General features: G+C 50.0%; 2 protein-coding genes across 3 annotated transcripts; one reads left to right on the forward strand and one right to left on the reverse strand.

Annotated features, from left to right (window-relative positions):
• Positions 1–62: 62 nt before the first annotated feature.
• UBXN11 (UBX domain protein 11) lies at positions 63–12,038 on the forward strand. Of its 2 annotated transcripts, XM_048968797.1 has the most exons (12): positions 63–95; positions 1,454–1,554; positions 2,325–2,379; positions 3,339–3,415; positions 3,914–4,019; positions 5,379–5,596; positions 6,306–6,383; positions 7,668–7,788; positions 8,607–8,707; positions 8,924–8,991; positions 9,650–9,796; positions 10,382–12,038. In XM_048968797.1, the coding sequence occupies exons 2-12, from the start codon at positions 1,471–1,473 to the stop codon at positions 10,545–10,547; spliced, it is 1,221 nt and encodes a 406-aa protein (XP_048824754.1). In that variant the 5' UTR covers positions 63–95; positions 1,454–1,470; the 3' UTR covers positions 10,548–12,038. The 2 variants fall into 2 exon arrangements, with proteins under 2 accessions (XP_048824754.1, XP_048824753.1); XM_048968796.1 differs by lacking the exon at positions 63–95 and having other exon boundaries at positions 1,094–1,554.
• Positions 12,039–12,149: 111 nt separating this feature from the next.
• On the reverse strand, positions 12,150–14,063 carry SH3BGRL3 (SH3 domain binding glutamate rich protein like 3). Its single transcript, XM_048968799.1, has 3 exons — positions 13,930–14,063; positions 13,444–13,611; positions 12,150–13,049 (listed from the first exon to the last, which is right to left on the reverse strand). The coding sequence occupies exons 1-3, from the start codon at positions 13,975–13,977 to the stop codon at positions 12,984–12,986; spliced, it is 282 nt and encodes a 93-aa protein (XP_048824756.1). The 5' UTR covers positions 13,978–14,063; the 3' UTR covers positions 12,150–12,983.
• Positions 14,064–14,156: the final 93 nt, after the last annotated feature.

The following is a 14,156-nucleotide window of genomic DNA, read 5'->3' on the forward strand; positions in this document are numbered from 1 at the left end:
GCTCCACGTGACCGCGGCTCAGCCAGTCACAGCGTCCAGGCGTCGCCGTGGCAACCGCGGGTAAACAAGATGGCGGTGCGGGCGCTGAGAGCGGGGTGAGTGCTGCGGGACGGCCGGCCTACCTCAGGCCTCCCCGCGGAGCCAACGCCGAGAGGCCGGGGTCGCTTCTGGCCTTTGTTTCAAGTCCCGTTGTGGTGGGGGGCCCTCAGGATGCCTGCGGGAGCATTCGTGGCCATTTCTGTGCTGCGCTGACTGAGAGGTGCAGGAACGCCCTGCCCAAAGGCGTGCAGTGTGGGCCGGTGAGGAATGCAGAGTTTGGGCCCTTCGGGACAGCCTCTTCCTTTGCGTTTTGGGAAACTTGCTCATCAAGCAATCCCTCCCCCCACAAAGCTAACAAACCTATCCTCATTTTTTATATTCCCTCCTCACCACTTGTCACAGCAGGGCCCAGCTGAGCTGTTTGCTGGCAAGGCAGTGCTCACCATCCACACCTCTCGTGGTGAGCGCAGCTCTTCTTCCTACACGCCCACCATCAGATAAGTGGTGGAGGGTTTCGACATCCTCGGCAACCCATGGAGCACATTAGAGCTTCATTTCATTTCACAGTTTCACTTTAGGTCGTAGCTGGCCTGTTAGATAAACAGCACAAAAGCTGCTCCTCTGCTGTCAGTGAAGTTTCCTGTTTGTGCTACTCCCAGATGTTGTACTTTTCATTAAGGCAGCTCTGTGGTACTTCCTGCCTCTCTGTGTGGCACAGGATGTTCTGTACCAGCGTCACAGCCTCTTTCTGCCAGCCCCATTTTGTGTTCACTCTGAGCGAACTGAGATCCTTTTGGTTCTGTGCAGTAACAAATGCTCTCACCCACTGATTTTGAGAGTGCTCCTGGGAGTGAATAGCCTGGGGCCACTCCACTTTCAGTGGAGTTCACTTTCAGTGTAACACCTATGTTTCTTTACCTGTTTTTGGAGAAGTCATATGCAAAATACTAACCTTTCATACATTTTGTGCCTCCTCACAGGTGACACAGCCTGTCCCCTACGGCAGACTTCCCTTGCAGGGACAACACTAAAAAAGAATATATGACATCACAGAATGGCTTAGGTTGGAAGAGACCTTAAAGATCATCTAGTTCACCACTTCACAGGGTGAAGTCCCTCAAAGATAAGGGGTTCTTGACCATCATAGTCTCTCAGTGACAGTCTGGTGGACTCAGTACCCCAGGCGAGGGCTATTTTGTGTTGTCTCCCCATCACACACACAGCATGCTGCCATTGACATAGCTACCTCCCTACCAAGAGCTCTCAAAGATAAGAGCTGAGGGATTTCCACCCCACACCCGCCAAAGGTATCCTTTTTTCGCCTGCTTTGGCAGAATCAGAGCTCATGTGTGGTGCAGATAAGCCTCCAATATGAATCGCCTTTCTAAAGGTAACGTTGTATTTGTGCTTTCAGGTACAATTCCCACTGACATGGAGCTCATGTCATCCATGATGCAAAAAATCAGTCTGTTGGAACAAAAAATAGATAAACAAGTGCAAGAAATCCAACTGAAGGTAAAAGTTCTGGCCCTTACCAGGCCTGTTCAGTGTCCTGATTTACCTTTTCAAGCCAGGGTAATGATACACTCACTTAGACACAGTCTGGGCTACAAGTTAATCCATAGCCTACTCTGTTAATTAGACAGGTTAGCCTTTGTAAAACAGCAGAGCAGTCATATCTGCCCTTGACATGGAAGACTGGACAGCCCTTACTGCTCTGATCCTGTGACTTTACAAAGTAATGACTCTCAGCATCCTTTCACTACTATCTATTTGGCTTCAGACTCTTCTTTCTTTTGCATTCTGAAAACAAAACAAAGCAACCAGTGGTTTAGACAAGAAAAGTAATCTTAGAACAGGTCTTTTTGTAATACCGTTGAGAATAAATACTGTTTAGTTTAGAATAAATAGCAATAGGTTGTTTTTTTGTTTTTTTTTTTTTGGTGGTTTTGACTTCTTTTCTAACCAATGGTGACAGAAATGCTGGTCTGCTTTCTAGATCAGCCACTAACAGGCCTAAGTATGAGCTGCATTCTTGTGCAGATGGAAGGGGGAGATAGGTTAGCAATGTCCCCAGTCTAATATTGGAGCAGTGTATTACATCCCACCCCTCTGCTGAGTCACAAATTAAGACATTTGTGAGGCCATTTTGACCCTTATTTTTCCTCTCTGTGAGAGAGCATGTGCAGCACTGCCTCACCCAGCCAGGACTAATTATGCAAACTGCATCAAGGTCCTGAAAGCAGAGGATCTTAACAAGGTCATTATTCATTCTGATCTTGAAGGACAGGAAGATTGCGGAGCTTGAGGAGAAGATGAAGACTCTTCAGAAAGGAGAAGGTAAAAATTGTTGGACCCTTGGTACCTTGCTCTTACCCACGGGAGAGTTACAGGTCTCCTGGTACTGCTGCAGAGCAGGCTTGGAGACCTTCCTTCTCAGCCATCCCTGCCTCAAAAGCCTATAAGCCTCTTCCATGGTGCTATCAGTTACACACACGGTGCTGTTTGCCAAGGTAGATCCTCACTTCAGTTGTTCTGCTTTTCTGGCGCAGCACTAGACATTATTTCCTGACCTATTTTCCGTGCCTTAATAAGTTTCCATGAGCACAGAATAACCACAAACCTGAAGATGGCCAGAGAAAAAAAGAACAATATACACCATACAGTTCAAATAGGTTGGGAAAAACAAACAAACAAACAAACAAACAAAAACCAACAAACAGAGCAACTCATAGCTAAGCAAAACCAAAAATTGACTTGCAATCTCAAACAGCACCTACAGGTCCAGGCTCACTCGTTTGCAAGGCAACTTAATGCTAAAATAAGCTCAGCTTTAAGTGAGTCACTGAAGCTCTTCTGCTCCTCAATTCCTTGGAATCCATAACTCTCCTGCTGATCCCAGACACGTTTCCTGTCATGGCTGAAATACCTTGTTGGTGTAAAGCTGTGCTGTATCTCTATTTCCTGAGCAGAGAACACAAAGAAGCCTGTCAAACCACAACTGTGTTTTGTACCTCATCACACACTGTGCCAGCTACGAAGCCTAGGTTTCTGGATCCAGCTTTGGTGGACACCTGCTGATTGTTGAATAGGTCTCTTAGGACCAAGACAAGCAGCTCTCAGTGTACAGCAGTGGACAGCACCACTCACATCAGCTTCCTATAGCATAAAACTTCAGCAGTGTTTTACAGTTTACTGACGGTGCAGGCAGACTGCTGGGGCTTCCACATTGTGTGACGTGGGCTACCAGTAGCTCTTCTTTAAGGCTATGCACAGTAAAAGCAGATCTTCCCTCTCAGCTGCTCCTGACTCATCCACAGCAGAGGATCTGGAAAGGAGGTGCCTTCAGCTGCAGACTCAGGTCTGGGAGATGGAGGTGAGATGCCTGCTTTACTTGCTCCAAGACATTTGCACCTTCGGTTTCAGTTTGTTGCAGTCCCAGACTGCCTGGTTCTTTTCAAGCTGCCTCTATGATAACTACAAATTCTCTCTTCACTCCTCTGAAAGAAAATAACAAGCTGAGTGTGAACTACAGGGTAGTATGTTATTATTATATTGTACACTACAGGTTTTATACACTTGCCTGCTGCAAGCCTCATCTTTTTGATTTCCAGGGCTGTGGAAACAACCTACACAGCTACTAGACTCTTGGGAGACTGCTGTATCACTACAGATAGTTTAATCCTTCCTCCCTTTTATATGCTTCTAGTAGAGCTGCTACTTCTACTGCCATGAGTTGGCAGCCTCCCAACCCTGAGGTAAACCTTGTTCACCTCCACTTCTGCTTCTCACTGTTGCAGCCAAGCACTGCGAGGCTTCTCTGTCTAGTTTCTAGCTCTGGTCTACAATGCTGACTTGTCCTTTCCTCTTACAGCAGTTTCTAAATGACTATGGTCTGATCTGGGTTGGAGACAGACACGAAGAGCTGGAAGAGTCGCTGAGAGATGACGAACTGCTGGCAAAGAGGTTCTGGAAGGCAGGTAAAGCATCCGTGCTCTTTGCTAAAGCAGCCATCCCAGCTCCTGTGCATGCTTAGGGAAGGTCTGATACTCCTTAGATAAGCGGGTGATCAGAATCTGAGATCCTGTTCTGAGGTCTTCATGTCAGTCCATCTCAGGATTAGAGACATGGAGCAACTTAACAGGAGCTGGGACAGGCAGAGCACTGGTATTCTATACACCTATATTTTATAAACTTCATCTGGAGAAAAACGAGAGATCCTGGTGGCCCAGACATTTGGAATAATACCTTCACAGCAGCTGCTTCCTGAAGAGTTCACATACCCTGAATGTTTGAAGCTTGATTGCTCTAAAAACACTGACATAAAATGGGTGGAAAACAGAACCAGATGCTTTGTGTATTTAGTAGCCATAGCAACTTACCCGCATTGTCTGGCTCCCTCAGAGTATTGTTTGCCTTTCCTCCCAGCCACCATGTGAGTGGTTTAACTGGGACCCGACTGTGCTGTATGGAGTCCAAGCATATTTGGCAGAGTGGTAAAAGAGGAAAAAAAAGAGCACTGCTTGGGCTATGTAACTGTTGCTACTAACTAACAACTGAGCAAATATGAGCTTGTTAATCTAATCCTTACATGAAGGAAGGAAGAAGACGTGAAAAGCAGTAGAAATATTTTTATACTTTTCATATTGCTTGCCCTTTTTTTAAGGGAGATTCCCTCCCTCTCATTTAAAGCTTTTTTCCCCCACCCTTAATCAAATCTCAGAAAATCAGAACAGAAATACCAAAGGTCTTACCTTCTGTTTCATTTTCTCTTTTCATTTCATTCTTCTGTCCCACTGTAATGCTCTCACTTCTTCGCCCTATCACCTCCTCAAACACCCTCTGCAGCGTCCCAGCAAGAGAGAAATAAATCTGCTGCAGTGAGAAGTGCTGGTGGCTCAGAGCATGCAGCCACACTGACATTTCTTCAGCAGATCTGCCCTAGTCCATTTAGCCAATTTAGGTTACTCATTCCTCTCTGTGCATTTTGCAGCACCACGTTAAGGGTCAACACTTAAGAAATTACAACCAAAACCAAGTTGCCGAACAGTTGACTGCACTTTGGCTAGCAGCTGCTATGCTCACTTTAGGTGAAGGCTGTTTTTCTGCTACCGTGCCCTTGCAGTTTTGCACACACCCACGTAGATCTGGCAGCCCTGAACCACGGCGATATTGTTGCACCATGCTTTGCAAAGTGACAAAGTGACGTGCACATGAAAGGCAGCAATGACAGCCCCAAACTGTTGGGATGCAGAGACTCCTCAGGCACATCCACACAGAGGCGAAAGCTGCTCGGCTGGCATCTCCTTCCCCCCATAACTCTGCTCTTCCTGCCACAGGTGAGGCAGTTGTTTCCAAACACCAGGTTGATTTTGATTTAATCTTGGAAAACATGAAGGGTTTGAACATGCTGGCTGGAGATGGCGTCTCTCATGTGCAGCACACACCAGGAGGAGCTCGGCTGAGGCAGCCAGAACCCCTCCCTCTGACCCTGTATCAGAATGGGATCGTCATGCTGGAAGGAGCCTTTCGCTCCTATGAGGAACAGTCTGCTCAGGTATGAAAAGGTTTGTGCAGGAGTCAGACGTGGAGCCACCCTGCTGTGATTCACAGTGTATCAGCAAAGGGAACTCAGAAGAACAAGGCCAGTGGGATCACCTCAGTCCCCAAAACGAGCAGCTAACGAGACCTCCGGCCTTTGCATCCCACTGCCCTGCTGGGATGCCTGTGCTGTTCTGCACATCTGTCGGAGAAATCACACTGCAAACTGCTGCCATTCACAGTAAGTCTCCTCCAGCCCTGTTGGAGTAGCAGTATTCAACACTGGCAGCAAAATCTTGTGGCTTTTTTTTTTTTTTTTTCCCAATTGGCTGGAAACAGAAATGCTGAGGTGCTAACAGGGTGAGTCCTGTTCTTAACCCTGCCATCAGAATGATCCCAAAGATTGGGTATCAATCAGGTGATAGGTGCTTTATACATTAAAAAAAAAAAATATATATATATATATATATTTATATTCTGTGATATAAAAACAAACCTTAAACTTGTTCCCAGCACACCTTTAAAAATCAACTGAGCAGCATTTTTTTGTTTTTGTATTATTGTTTTTTTTTTTTTTATGAGAGAGGGAGTCTGGGTGCAGACTTCTTTTTTTTTGCACGGCAGAAATATTACAAACAGGAGCAGCCCAGGATGTAAACATTAGTCATCAGATAAATAGAAAATCAGAGGTATGACCATGAACGAGCTGTCATTTTTTGTTTCAGCAATGCCTGCAGGACATTATGGATGGTTATTTCCCTTCAGAGTTGCAGGCACACTACCCAGATGGTGTCCCTCTGCAGGTAAGCAGTGCAAAGCTCTGCTCTCATGGGGTTTTTGGAAGAAATGGCTCTCTTTTTTCCCCAAGGAAGTTGTTCAGATTTCTTTCACCAAGCTACATGTTCCCTGTACCAATCTCTGGTTGAGGTTTCTGAACGCAGCATACGAGCAGCTAAGTTCTGTGCATGCGTGTATGGCAGTGGTGAGGAGCACACCTGCCTGAGCCGTTACAGGATGTAGGTGAGCAATTGTCAGGGCTGAACAATTTCTCTGCCTGGCTGAATCTTGCCTTGGATCAAGACTTGTGAGAGCACCAATAGGCTTTGCAGAAGAGCAGTGGTATAGGTGGTATATGCAGCCCCTGAAGAGCTGTACAACATCAACATCTCAACTGGTTCTCCTGGAAGAGTTTCTAAAAGCAGATTGGAGAAGTATATCTTGCACAGTTTGCAGAGAGTTTAATTTGCAGTAATTTAAATGGGTTTGGCCACCTGCAGTCCTTTTGGGCCCAATTTCTTTCTAATTTTTCAGGGATGGCAAAAAGCCAAGGCCACATTTTCAGACTGAGAGCCTCAGAGGACTCCGATTTAGGTCTCTAAGTGCCTCTGAAACGTAAGCGGGCGCAGGCAGAGGGGTGCACCTGCACCACCAAGAAGAAAGCAGGGCACATCTGTGCAAATAGGTCAGAGCAGCGTGAGCTGGAGGGGGTGCGGTTGGAAAACCAGATGGAACGGGAGGGACTGTGTGGGGCTGTTGCTCATGTGGTGCCTGTAGCCAGCTTATTGCAACCACAGCTACAGGCCACAGGACAACGCTGAAGCCTAGGCAGAAAGACTGACCTTTATACAGTTTTTCCCACTGCTGGAGGCCTCAGTCTGGCACTGTCCCTTTGTTGGAGCCATCCATCAGATCCCACTGCAACTTCTGCAGTGCAGCATGAGTGACAGTAAATCCCCCTCCACTTCCAAACAGCTGCTTTCACATCGTAGAGAGCATTTTCAAGTATGGAAACAGACAAGAAAGGTCAGGCCTGCACACATTTTTTACAACTTATGGAAAGGGGATGGCTGTCCTGTGCCCGTCGAGACATTGAACTACACTGAGGCCCGGATAGGCCAGGATCTAGCAGGATTTGCTTTGTTAGAAAGCCTAGAGGAACTGGAGATGTGTTTCATTGGGTTTGGACAGCTGGAGCAGCTCCCAAGGAAGTATCTCAGTTCCATTTGGGACTTACTGCTCTACGTTGCTTATTTTATTGCTTCTTGATACAGTGAGCCTTGCTTATAGCAATCGGCCTTAACCAACAGGTCACTGACAAAAGAGATGTGGTATTTCGGGAGACAGACCTTCCTGGGAGCTTTCCTGGCCACGGCCGAGTTGTTGGCCATTCAAAACTAAGCAAGGTGGAGGAGCCCACTGAGATCCCTGGTAAGTTCCTACACCTATCTCAGAAATGCATCTCCCAAAGAAAAGAACTGAAACCTCAGTGGGGCAGTCCAGCTAGCAAGAAGAGAATGTGTGGGGTCTTAAAGAGGAAGGCAACACTTCCAGGTCAAAGCTTCACCTTTCTCAGCATCAGAGGACGCCAAGGAACCATGCATTCTTTGAATGAGGTCAGGCCTCATATTTCCTCATTTTGCTTCTGGGTTCCAGCAGCCTGCATAAGCAAAGCTGAGATACTCTGACTGGCTGGAGAGCCAAACGTGCTCAGCCAAGTAGGCAGAAAACAGCAGAGCTACACAAGCATGACTAAACAACCTGTACACATGCACTGCCCTCAGCAGCATCTTCATATTTATATACATGAATACTCTTGCTTATCTCAGAGACATTCACAAGCAGAGAAGTTCCCTTTATCCTTTATTACTGGGAAAAAAGTAGCTGCCCACTGACACCACCAAAAGGAACCGACACAACTGCAAGATGAGCAATTTTCCAAGCATGTATGAACTGCCACAGTATCAGACCTTCCTGTTTGCAGCAGAGATAACAGGGTTTCTGCCTGTTACACACTGCAGGTGTGAGCTGCACAGTTGCTCTCTGGTTCCACTGGCAGTCACAACGTTAGCGGGACAGAAAGTGGGACAAGCTGCAGCTGGGGACCAGGAGCCAGCATCCACATGGCCAGGAGAGGGGTAGAGCTCTCTCTGCCAGATGTTCTGCTCCCTTTTCACTAAACCAGTTTATTTGGAGGGAGAATTCTGTAGGTGTATGAGCTTTTTGACACATTCCTTCTTCTCTGGCAGGTCCCAAACCCTCTCTGGAGCAGTCTTGGAACAAGTATTCTAAGTCATCACTGTGCAGTGAAGCAGTGGCCACCCAAGACACAGTCGGAGCAGTGCAGCAGGTATGGATGTGCCCAAACAACACCCCAAGGAGCAGGCTGGCATGGTTCCTCAGGCTCAGTGCTCTGCACACAACCACACCTCCTCCTAACCTCCTCTTCCCCAGATGCTCCATCAGAGCACACACGCAGGACTTTGGCACCTGCTCCTGGTCTGTTCTGGCTCTGGTTTGTCTTTGTGTAGAACAGGTGGTGATACTCACCTGGGTTTGGTTGCAGGGCTCTGATGGGGTGCGGAGCAGCAAAGAGATCGTGGTGGGGACACCCAGGCTGCCTGCCCTGCAGAGGTATGGCTGCACACATCCCTGCCCATCAGCTCTCCCTCCTATCTCACTTTTTTTCTTTTTTCCCCAGGGGTTTCTGCCCATTGATTTTAAACCTTGGGAATAACTAGGAAAAAAAAAAAAAAAAAAAAAAAGCCATATTTGTTTTTTTTGGGAAAAACCTGCCAGCTCTTACAACTCTAACAAAATTTCTGTTGTTCAGTGTAACTTACGGCAGTGAAATACTTTTCCTGACGGCAAGACAGAATTTAAGAATTTAAAGCTACCCGAAGCTGTTAACTAAATGGAAGAATCCCTCCAGGAAAGTGATGTGCAAGTGGGATGTGACATAAACAGTGTATTTTCACTCAGTTTTCTAGGCAAGATAAGACCCAAATAGCTAATGAAAAAATCCCAAGCAGATTATTTTTAATCAAAAAAGTAGGGCAGAGATCTTACCAGACAACCCTGATCTAAAATAATAAAGCAAAAAAAGGTCAGCAATCCTCTTCTCAAGGCAGCTTTTAAGCAGTGAAAGCAAAGTGGCAGCTGGGTCTGTGCGCAGGCTAAGCCTTGCTCATCTCAAGCACGTTCCCAGATGGAAAGCTCTTCTCCCCAGTTCTGATGACCCCAGCACACCAGAGCCCTCACTCCTTAACTGAGACAGCTTTCTGACCTCCAGCTTAGAGAGAGCTGAAGAGCCTGGAACTTCTGCCCCTGAAGTCTGCACTCTTCGCATCAAATCTGAGAGCGGGGAGCAGACGTATGTCATAAAGATGCTGTTCTCAGAGACAATAGGGGACCTGCGCCAACACCTTGCCCACGCCAGGTAGGACTCTTGCCCTCCTTGCTCCCCACTCTGCTCCATCCAGCTCTAGGGGAGGTTCTGCTGCTGCTCAGGGCCCTGGAGCCATGCTTGGAGCAGAGCAGCCTGCACTGAGCAGAGCTGGGTCCTGGGCACTCTCTGCTGCTTTGGCTCCTCTTGACACCAGAGCTGCTCTCTATCTGGCAGGGATCTGCTCAGAGCACCTAATACACATCTTTGACAAAAAGCTGACGCATCACAAGAGATGCCTTTCATCCTCTCAGAACTAACAGTTCCGGACGGCTGGGGGACCTTTTTGGTCTTCACTCATCATAGGCTGTAGCCCTTGCCTCTATCCAAGCTCATGCTGAGCTCACTTCTGCTGGGACGGAACAGCCTCCTTCCCACTGCAGCTGTGAAGCCTGGAATGGCTGCTCTGTGCCTGGCTACGCGCAGTTTGGGCAGGAAGCCTTTTTTTCTGCTTGGCCTGCACTTGCAAGGCAGCCTCTCCCTCTGCTCTTAAGTAACTGCAATTGGATGAGCCACAGCATCTCTGCAAAATCTTGGGGGATGCTGTGCATAGGAAAAGATTGCGCTGTTCTTTCCTAGGGGTGGAGATTCCGACTCATATGAGATCATCAGCACCTTTCCCCAGAGGCTGTACGCGGACAACTCCAGGAGCCTGCAGAAATGTGGGCTGATCCCCAGTGCCTCCTTGCTGCTGCGGAGAAGAGACCCCTTCCCACCAGAGGGGACGGGTCTGCAAACAGCCTAGCGGCTCCTCTGCAGGAGGAAAGAGCTATCTTGCACTGTTAGCTGAATTACAACATCCTCCTGGCTGGAAGAGAGCAGAGTTGTCTTTCCAGATCTAGTTTCATTGTGCCGTTACCTGGGATGGAGAGCAGGGCTCCTTCTCCCTTTAGCAGAGTGCCGCATGCCAGCTCGTGTTCTGCTGCCCCCCGGGTGGATGGTTGCTCTTCCCCAGATCAGGTGGACTGCTGTCACAGGGATTTCTGTTAGCTCAAGGCAGAGGCCTGGTTTCTCACCTCTGCTGGAGGTTATATTGCCTGATCTCTGCTCAGGGAAGGCTGCCAGCTTTGCACTGGTACCAGGGCAGTTGCTTAGCCGGACTCAGGGATTCTCTACAGCAGCAGATATCTGGGCAGGGCAGACAAACAGCAAGGGGTCAATCTCCTTTCCACAGAGTTGCTGCCCGGAGATTTCAACTGTATGTATAGCAGAAGTAAAGCAGGCTCAATGACACAGTCTTGAGCAATGGCCTTGGGCCGTTGCAGTACTGGGACTGAGCCAGCCTCCTTCCAGCCAGGAGATCCTGCTGCTGGGTTTCCTGGATGTGAGCAGCTCCTTTCCTTGGACAGCCCCCAGCTGCAGAGGGGCCGAGGCTCACAGCCACACGGAGCCAAGCCTGCTGTGGCTTCAGGCTGCTGCCTTCCTCCATCCCAGCCCGCCACTCTGCTGCAACAGGACACCGTGTCATTGGAGAAGAGCATAATCCCTTTGCTTCTTCTCTGCTGAACCCTGAGAGTAAAGCATCTTCCCCTCCTTTAGGCTGGGGCAACGCTCTGCAGGCCCCTTTCTGTGCACATTCTTCCCATTTCAGCTCTGACAAGTTCCCACTTGACTCCCAGCTGATAACACTCCCACATGTGCAAGGCAGCGCCTTCTGGCAGCTTCCCTTTTAGCAGAAGCCCAACACGTGCCATCACCCAGCCCTCTTTAAAGGCTCTTGGTAAAAACATTTATTTGGTTGCAATTTCCACTTTCATTAAGTTTCAAAGCAGCAGCGAGACGCAGAAATAGGGCAGGGTAGTCTGAGCACTTCCTGGGGCAGCTCTGCTTTCCCAGTCCCCTCTGACCAGAGCTGAGCCACGCACAGCTCACACAGGAAGCACCACAAGCTCGGGCCAGCTGCCTCCACAGCCTCCCTGCAATCGGTGACTCAATGCCTGCAGCTGTCTGCTGGTTTCCTCCCTTTTCACATACACTCTTGTATTTGCTTTAACAGCCCCCTCCTACAGGGCACTGCCCTTTTGCATAGAGCTGGTCTGTAACCAACCAGGTAATTCCAGTTCTGTATTTTGCCCCTGGGTCTGGCTGCCGCTGTCCTTTCCCCAGGCTGTTCTTACCACGCATGGGCTGCTTAAGAGAGGAACCTGCCACTGCTGCTCTGCTGGATACTGAGACAAGTCCCAGGAGCCCTTCATTAGCAGCAGTGGTCTGAGGCATTCCGATCTTTGTGTCAGGCTGCAGTAGCACCTCAGCTCCTCCAAGATGGAACTGACTTAGAATCGTTATGTAGGCTATTTAACCTGTCAAAATAAAAGCAATTTAAAAGGAACCCACGAGTACCAGCACAAAAGGTACAGTAACATTTAATAGCATCTCGGAAGACAACGCTGGTTATAAACTCACTTTTTGGCAGGAAAACAAAATGCACTTGGTCCAGGTTGCAAAAAGCCAACAGAAAACAGGAAGGATGAGATAGCTGGAGCATCAGCTGTTGTGAAGCAGCCCTGAGCCATCAGCGCTCACCAGAGAGCCCTCAAACTGTGTCACAGCACTGATGGAGCAGTGCAGGTCCCAGCTCCAGGCCCACCCGCTCCCAGCCTGCTCCCCAGTGGGTGGTCATACCCAGCTTTGTGCAGTATTTCTGCATTAAATTATTAAAAAACAAAACAGAAAACTTAGTTGCCATGATCTGTGCAGTTGAGATGAAAGTTTTTTTTTTTTAAAAAAAAAGAAAAAAAAAAGGAAGTGAGGCAGCAGGATTTACAATTTTAACAGCAACTGGGAGGAGTGGAAGTAACATGCAACCCTAAGCCCTTCCCTCCTAAAGCAGAAGCTCTCCCTGTAGAGGAGAAGGCTGATGGGCAGCTGCACTTCGCACAGCCCGAGAGGCTTTGCTGTTTACAGAGGCACTGAAAGCTGCGGTGTGAGCCGGGCCCAGCTCTGTTCTAAGGCCATGCGCAGCGAGCGTCGGGCTTTCTTTGGATCCCTCTGAGATGACATCGGGGTTAGGTAGGAAGGAATCGTAGGCAGCTGCAGTGAGTGGTTTTGGTCACGGGTTTCCTGGTGCTGGAATACAAGTCGCGGTGCCAGGACAGCGCTGACAACACGGAAGTGAAGATGGTCGGAGATGGGGGTGCACAGGAACGCAGGTAGAGTCCAGGACGGGCAGAGAGCCTGCGGGTCAGGCCAGCTTCAGGAACTCCTGCAGGGTGTTTTGTTCCACCGCTTCCACAAAGAGCTCATAATCCTGCAGGGAACAAAGCACCCGGTTGCTCACAAGCAAGAGGCACGCAGCCCCAGCGCCCGTGTGCTGCACGCTGCCTCCAGGCGGGCAGTGCGGCTCTCCCAGCACCCAACACAAATGTGCACAGCGCTGCTGCCAGGAGGTCACGTGGAAGATGATGGGGCAAAGTTACGCCAGCCCCACACAGCCCAGCCCCACTGCCCGTGGGCACACACAGCCACCCCAGCACTGCACTGTGCTCCAAATGCAGATTGACACCGACTGCCTTTTGTCTGCGCACCTCAAGGGGAAACACCTTTCCAAAAGCATCCCGAGGGCATTTGCAGCAAAACCAAGGGGATAACGTCACTGCCCTCCAATCCGGCTCTCGCAGCACCGACCCCCAGCGCAGCCTTACCCCGCAGTACTGGTCTCCATTGACAATCTGGGGTGGGATGGCTTTGGGGTTGCCCGCCTTTGCCCTCATCTCCTCCCGGAGAGCGTTGTCCTGGGAGATGTCCACCAGCTCGTACTTGATGTTCTTCCCATCGAGGATTCTGGTCACTTCGCTCTGTTGGGATTTGATCTGGAAGCGGGCGGCAAAAGCAACGTTATCGGGATGCGGGGAGGAGCTCCGAAGGATGAATGCACGCTCAGTGCATCAGCCTACACCTGCCCGGGGGGGCCTCTACTGGAGGGGGAGGGGAGGCCACGCAGCACAGAGCCACAAGCAGAGCAGAGCGGGCGGGGACGGGAACCGGGAGAAACACGGCGGGAGAGCAGGAAGGGAATGCCGGGATGGGGCGGGGTGGGGAGGCTCGTACCCCCATGGAAAGGACGCCCGCCCGAGGAAGGGAACCCGCGGCGCCCAGCCCTGCTCCCGCCGCACCGCGCAGCCCCTCACCTCCCGGGAGCCGGTCACCGACGTGCTGTACACCTTCAGAGCGCTCATGCTGCGCCCGCGGCCGCTCCCTGCGCACAGCCCGGGCGGGGGACGCTTGGAGGGCGGAGCGGGCCGGCGCCGCCCCGCATGTGACTGCGGCGACCAATGGAGCCGGCGGGCGCGGGCATGCGGGGCTGCCAGCGGCGAGGGCCCGGCCGGAGCGCGCGGAGTCCCGGGGGCCCCGAAGC

This window comes from Lagopus muta, chromosome 23, assembly GCF_023343835.1.
Source record: "Lagopus muta isolate bLagMut1 chromosome 23, bLagMut1 primary, whole genome shotgun sequence".
Taxonomy (NCBI): Eukaryota; Metazoa; Chordata; class Aves; order Galliformes; family Phasianidae; genus Lagopus; species Lagopus muta.

Bases quoted from the DNA above. Each gene is read 5' to 3' on its own strand.
- UBXN11 (XM_048968796.1), top strand. From the start codon at position 1,411: ATGAATCGCCTTTCTAAAGGTAACGTTGTATTTGTGCTTTCAGGTACA. The intron at 2,380-3,338 runs GTAAAAATTGTT...CTTCCCTCTCAG, and splicing joins GACTCTTCAGAAAGGAGAAG to CTGCTCCTGACTCATCCACA. The intron at 5,597-6,305 runs GTATGAAAAGGT...TTTTTGTTTCAG, and splicing joins ATGAGGAACAGTCTGCTCAG to CAATGCCTGCAGGACATTAT.
- SH3BGRL3 (XM_048968799.1), bottom strand. From the start codon at position 13,977: ATGAGCGCTCTGAAGGTGTACAGCACGTCGGTGACCGGCTCCCGGGAG. The intron at 13,612-13,929 runs GTGAGGGGCTGC...GCCCGCTTCCAG, and splicing joins CGGTGACCGGCTCCCGGGAG to ATCAAATCCCAACAGAGCGA. The intron at 13,050-13,443 runs GTAAGGCTGCGC...TGTTCCCTGCAG, and splicing joins ATGGAGACCAGTACTGCGGG to GATTATGAGCTCTTTGTGGA.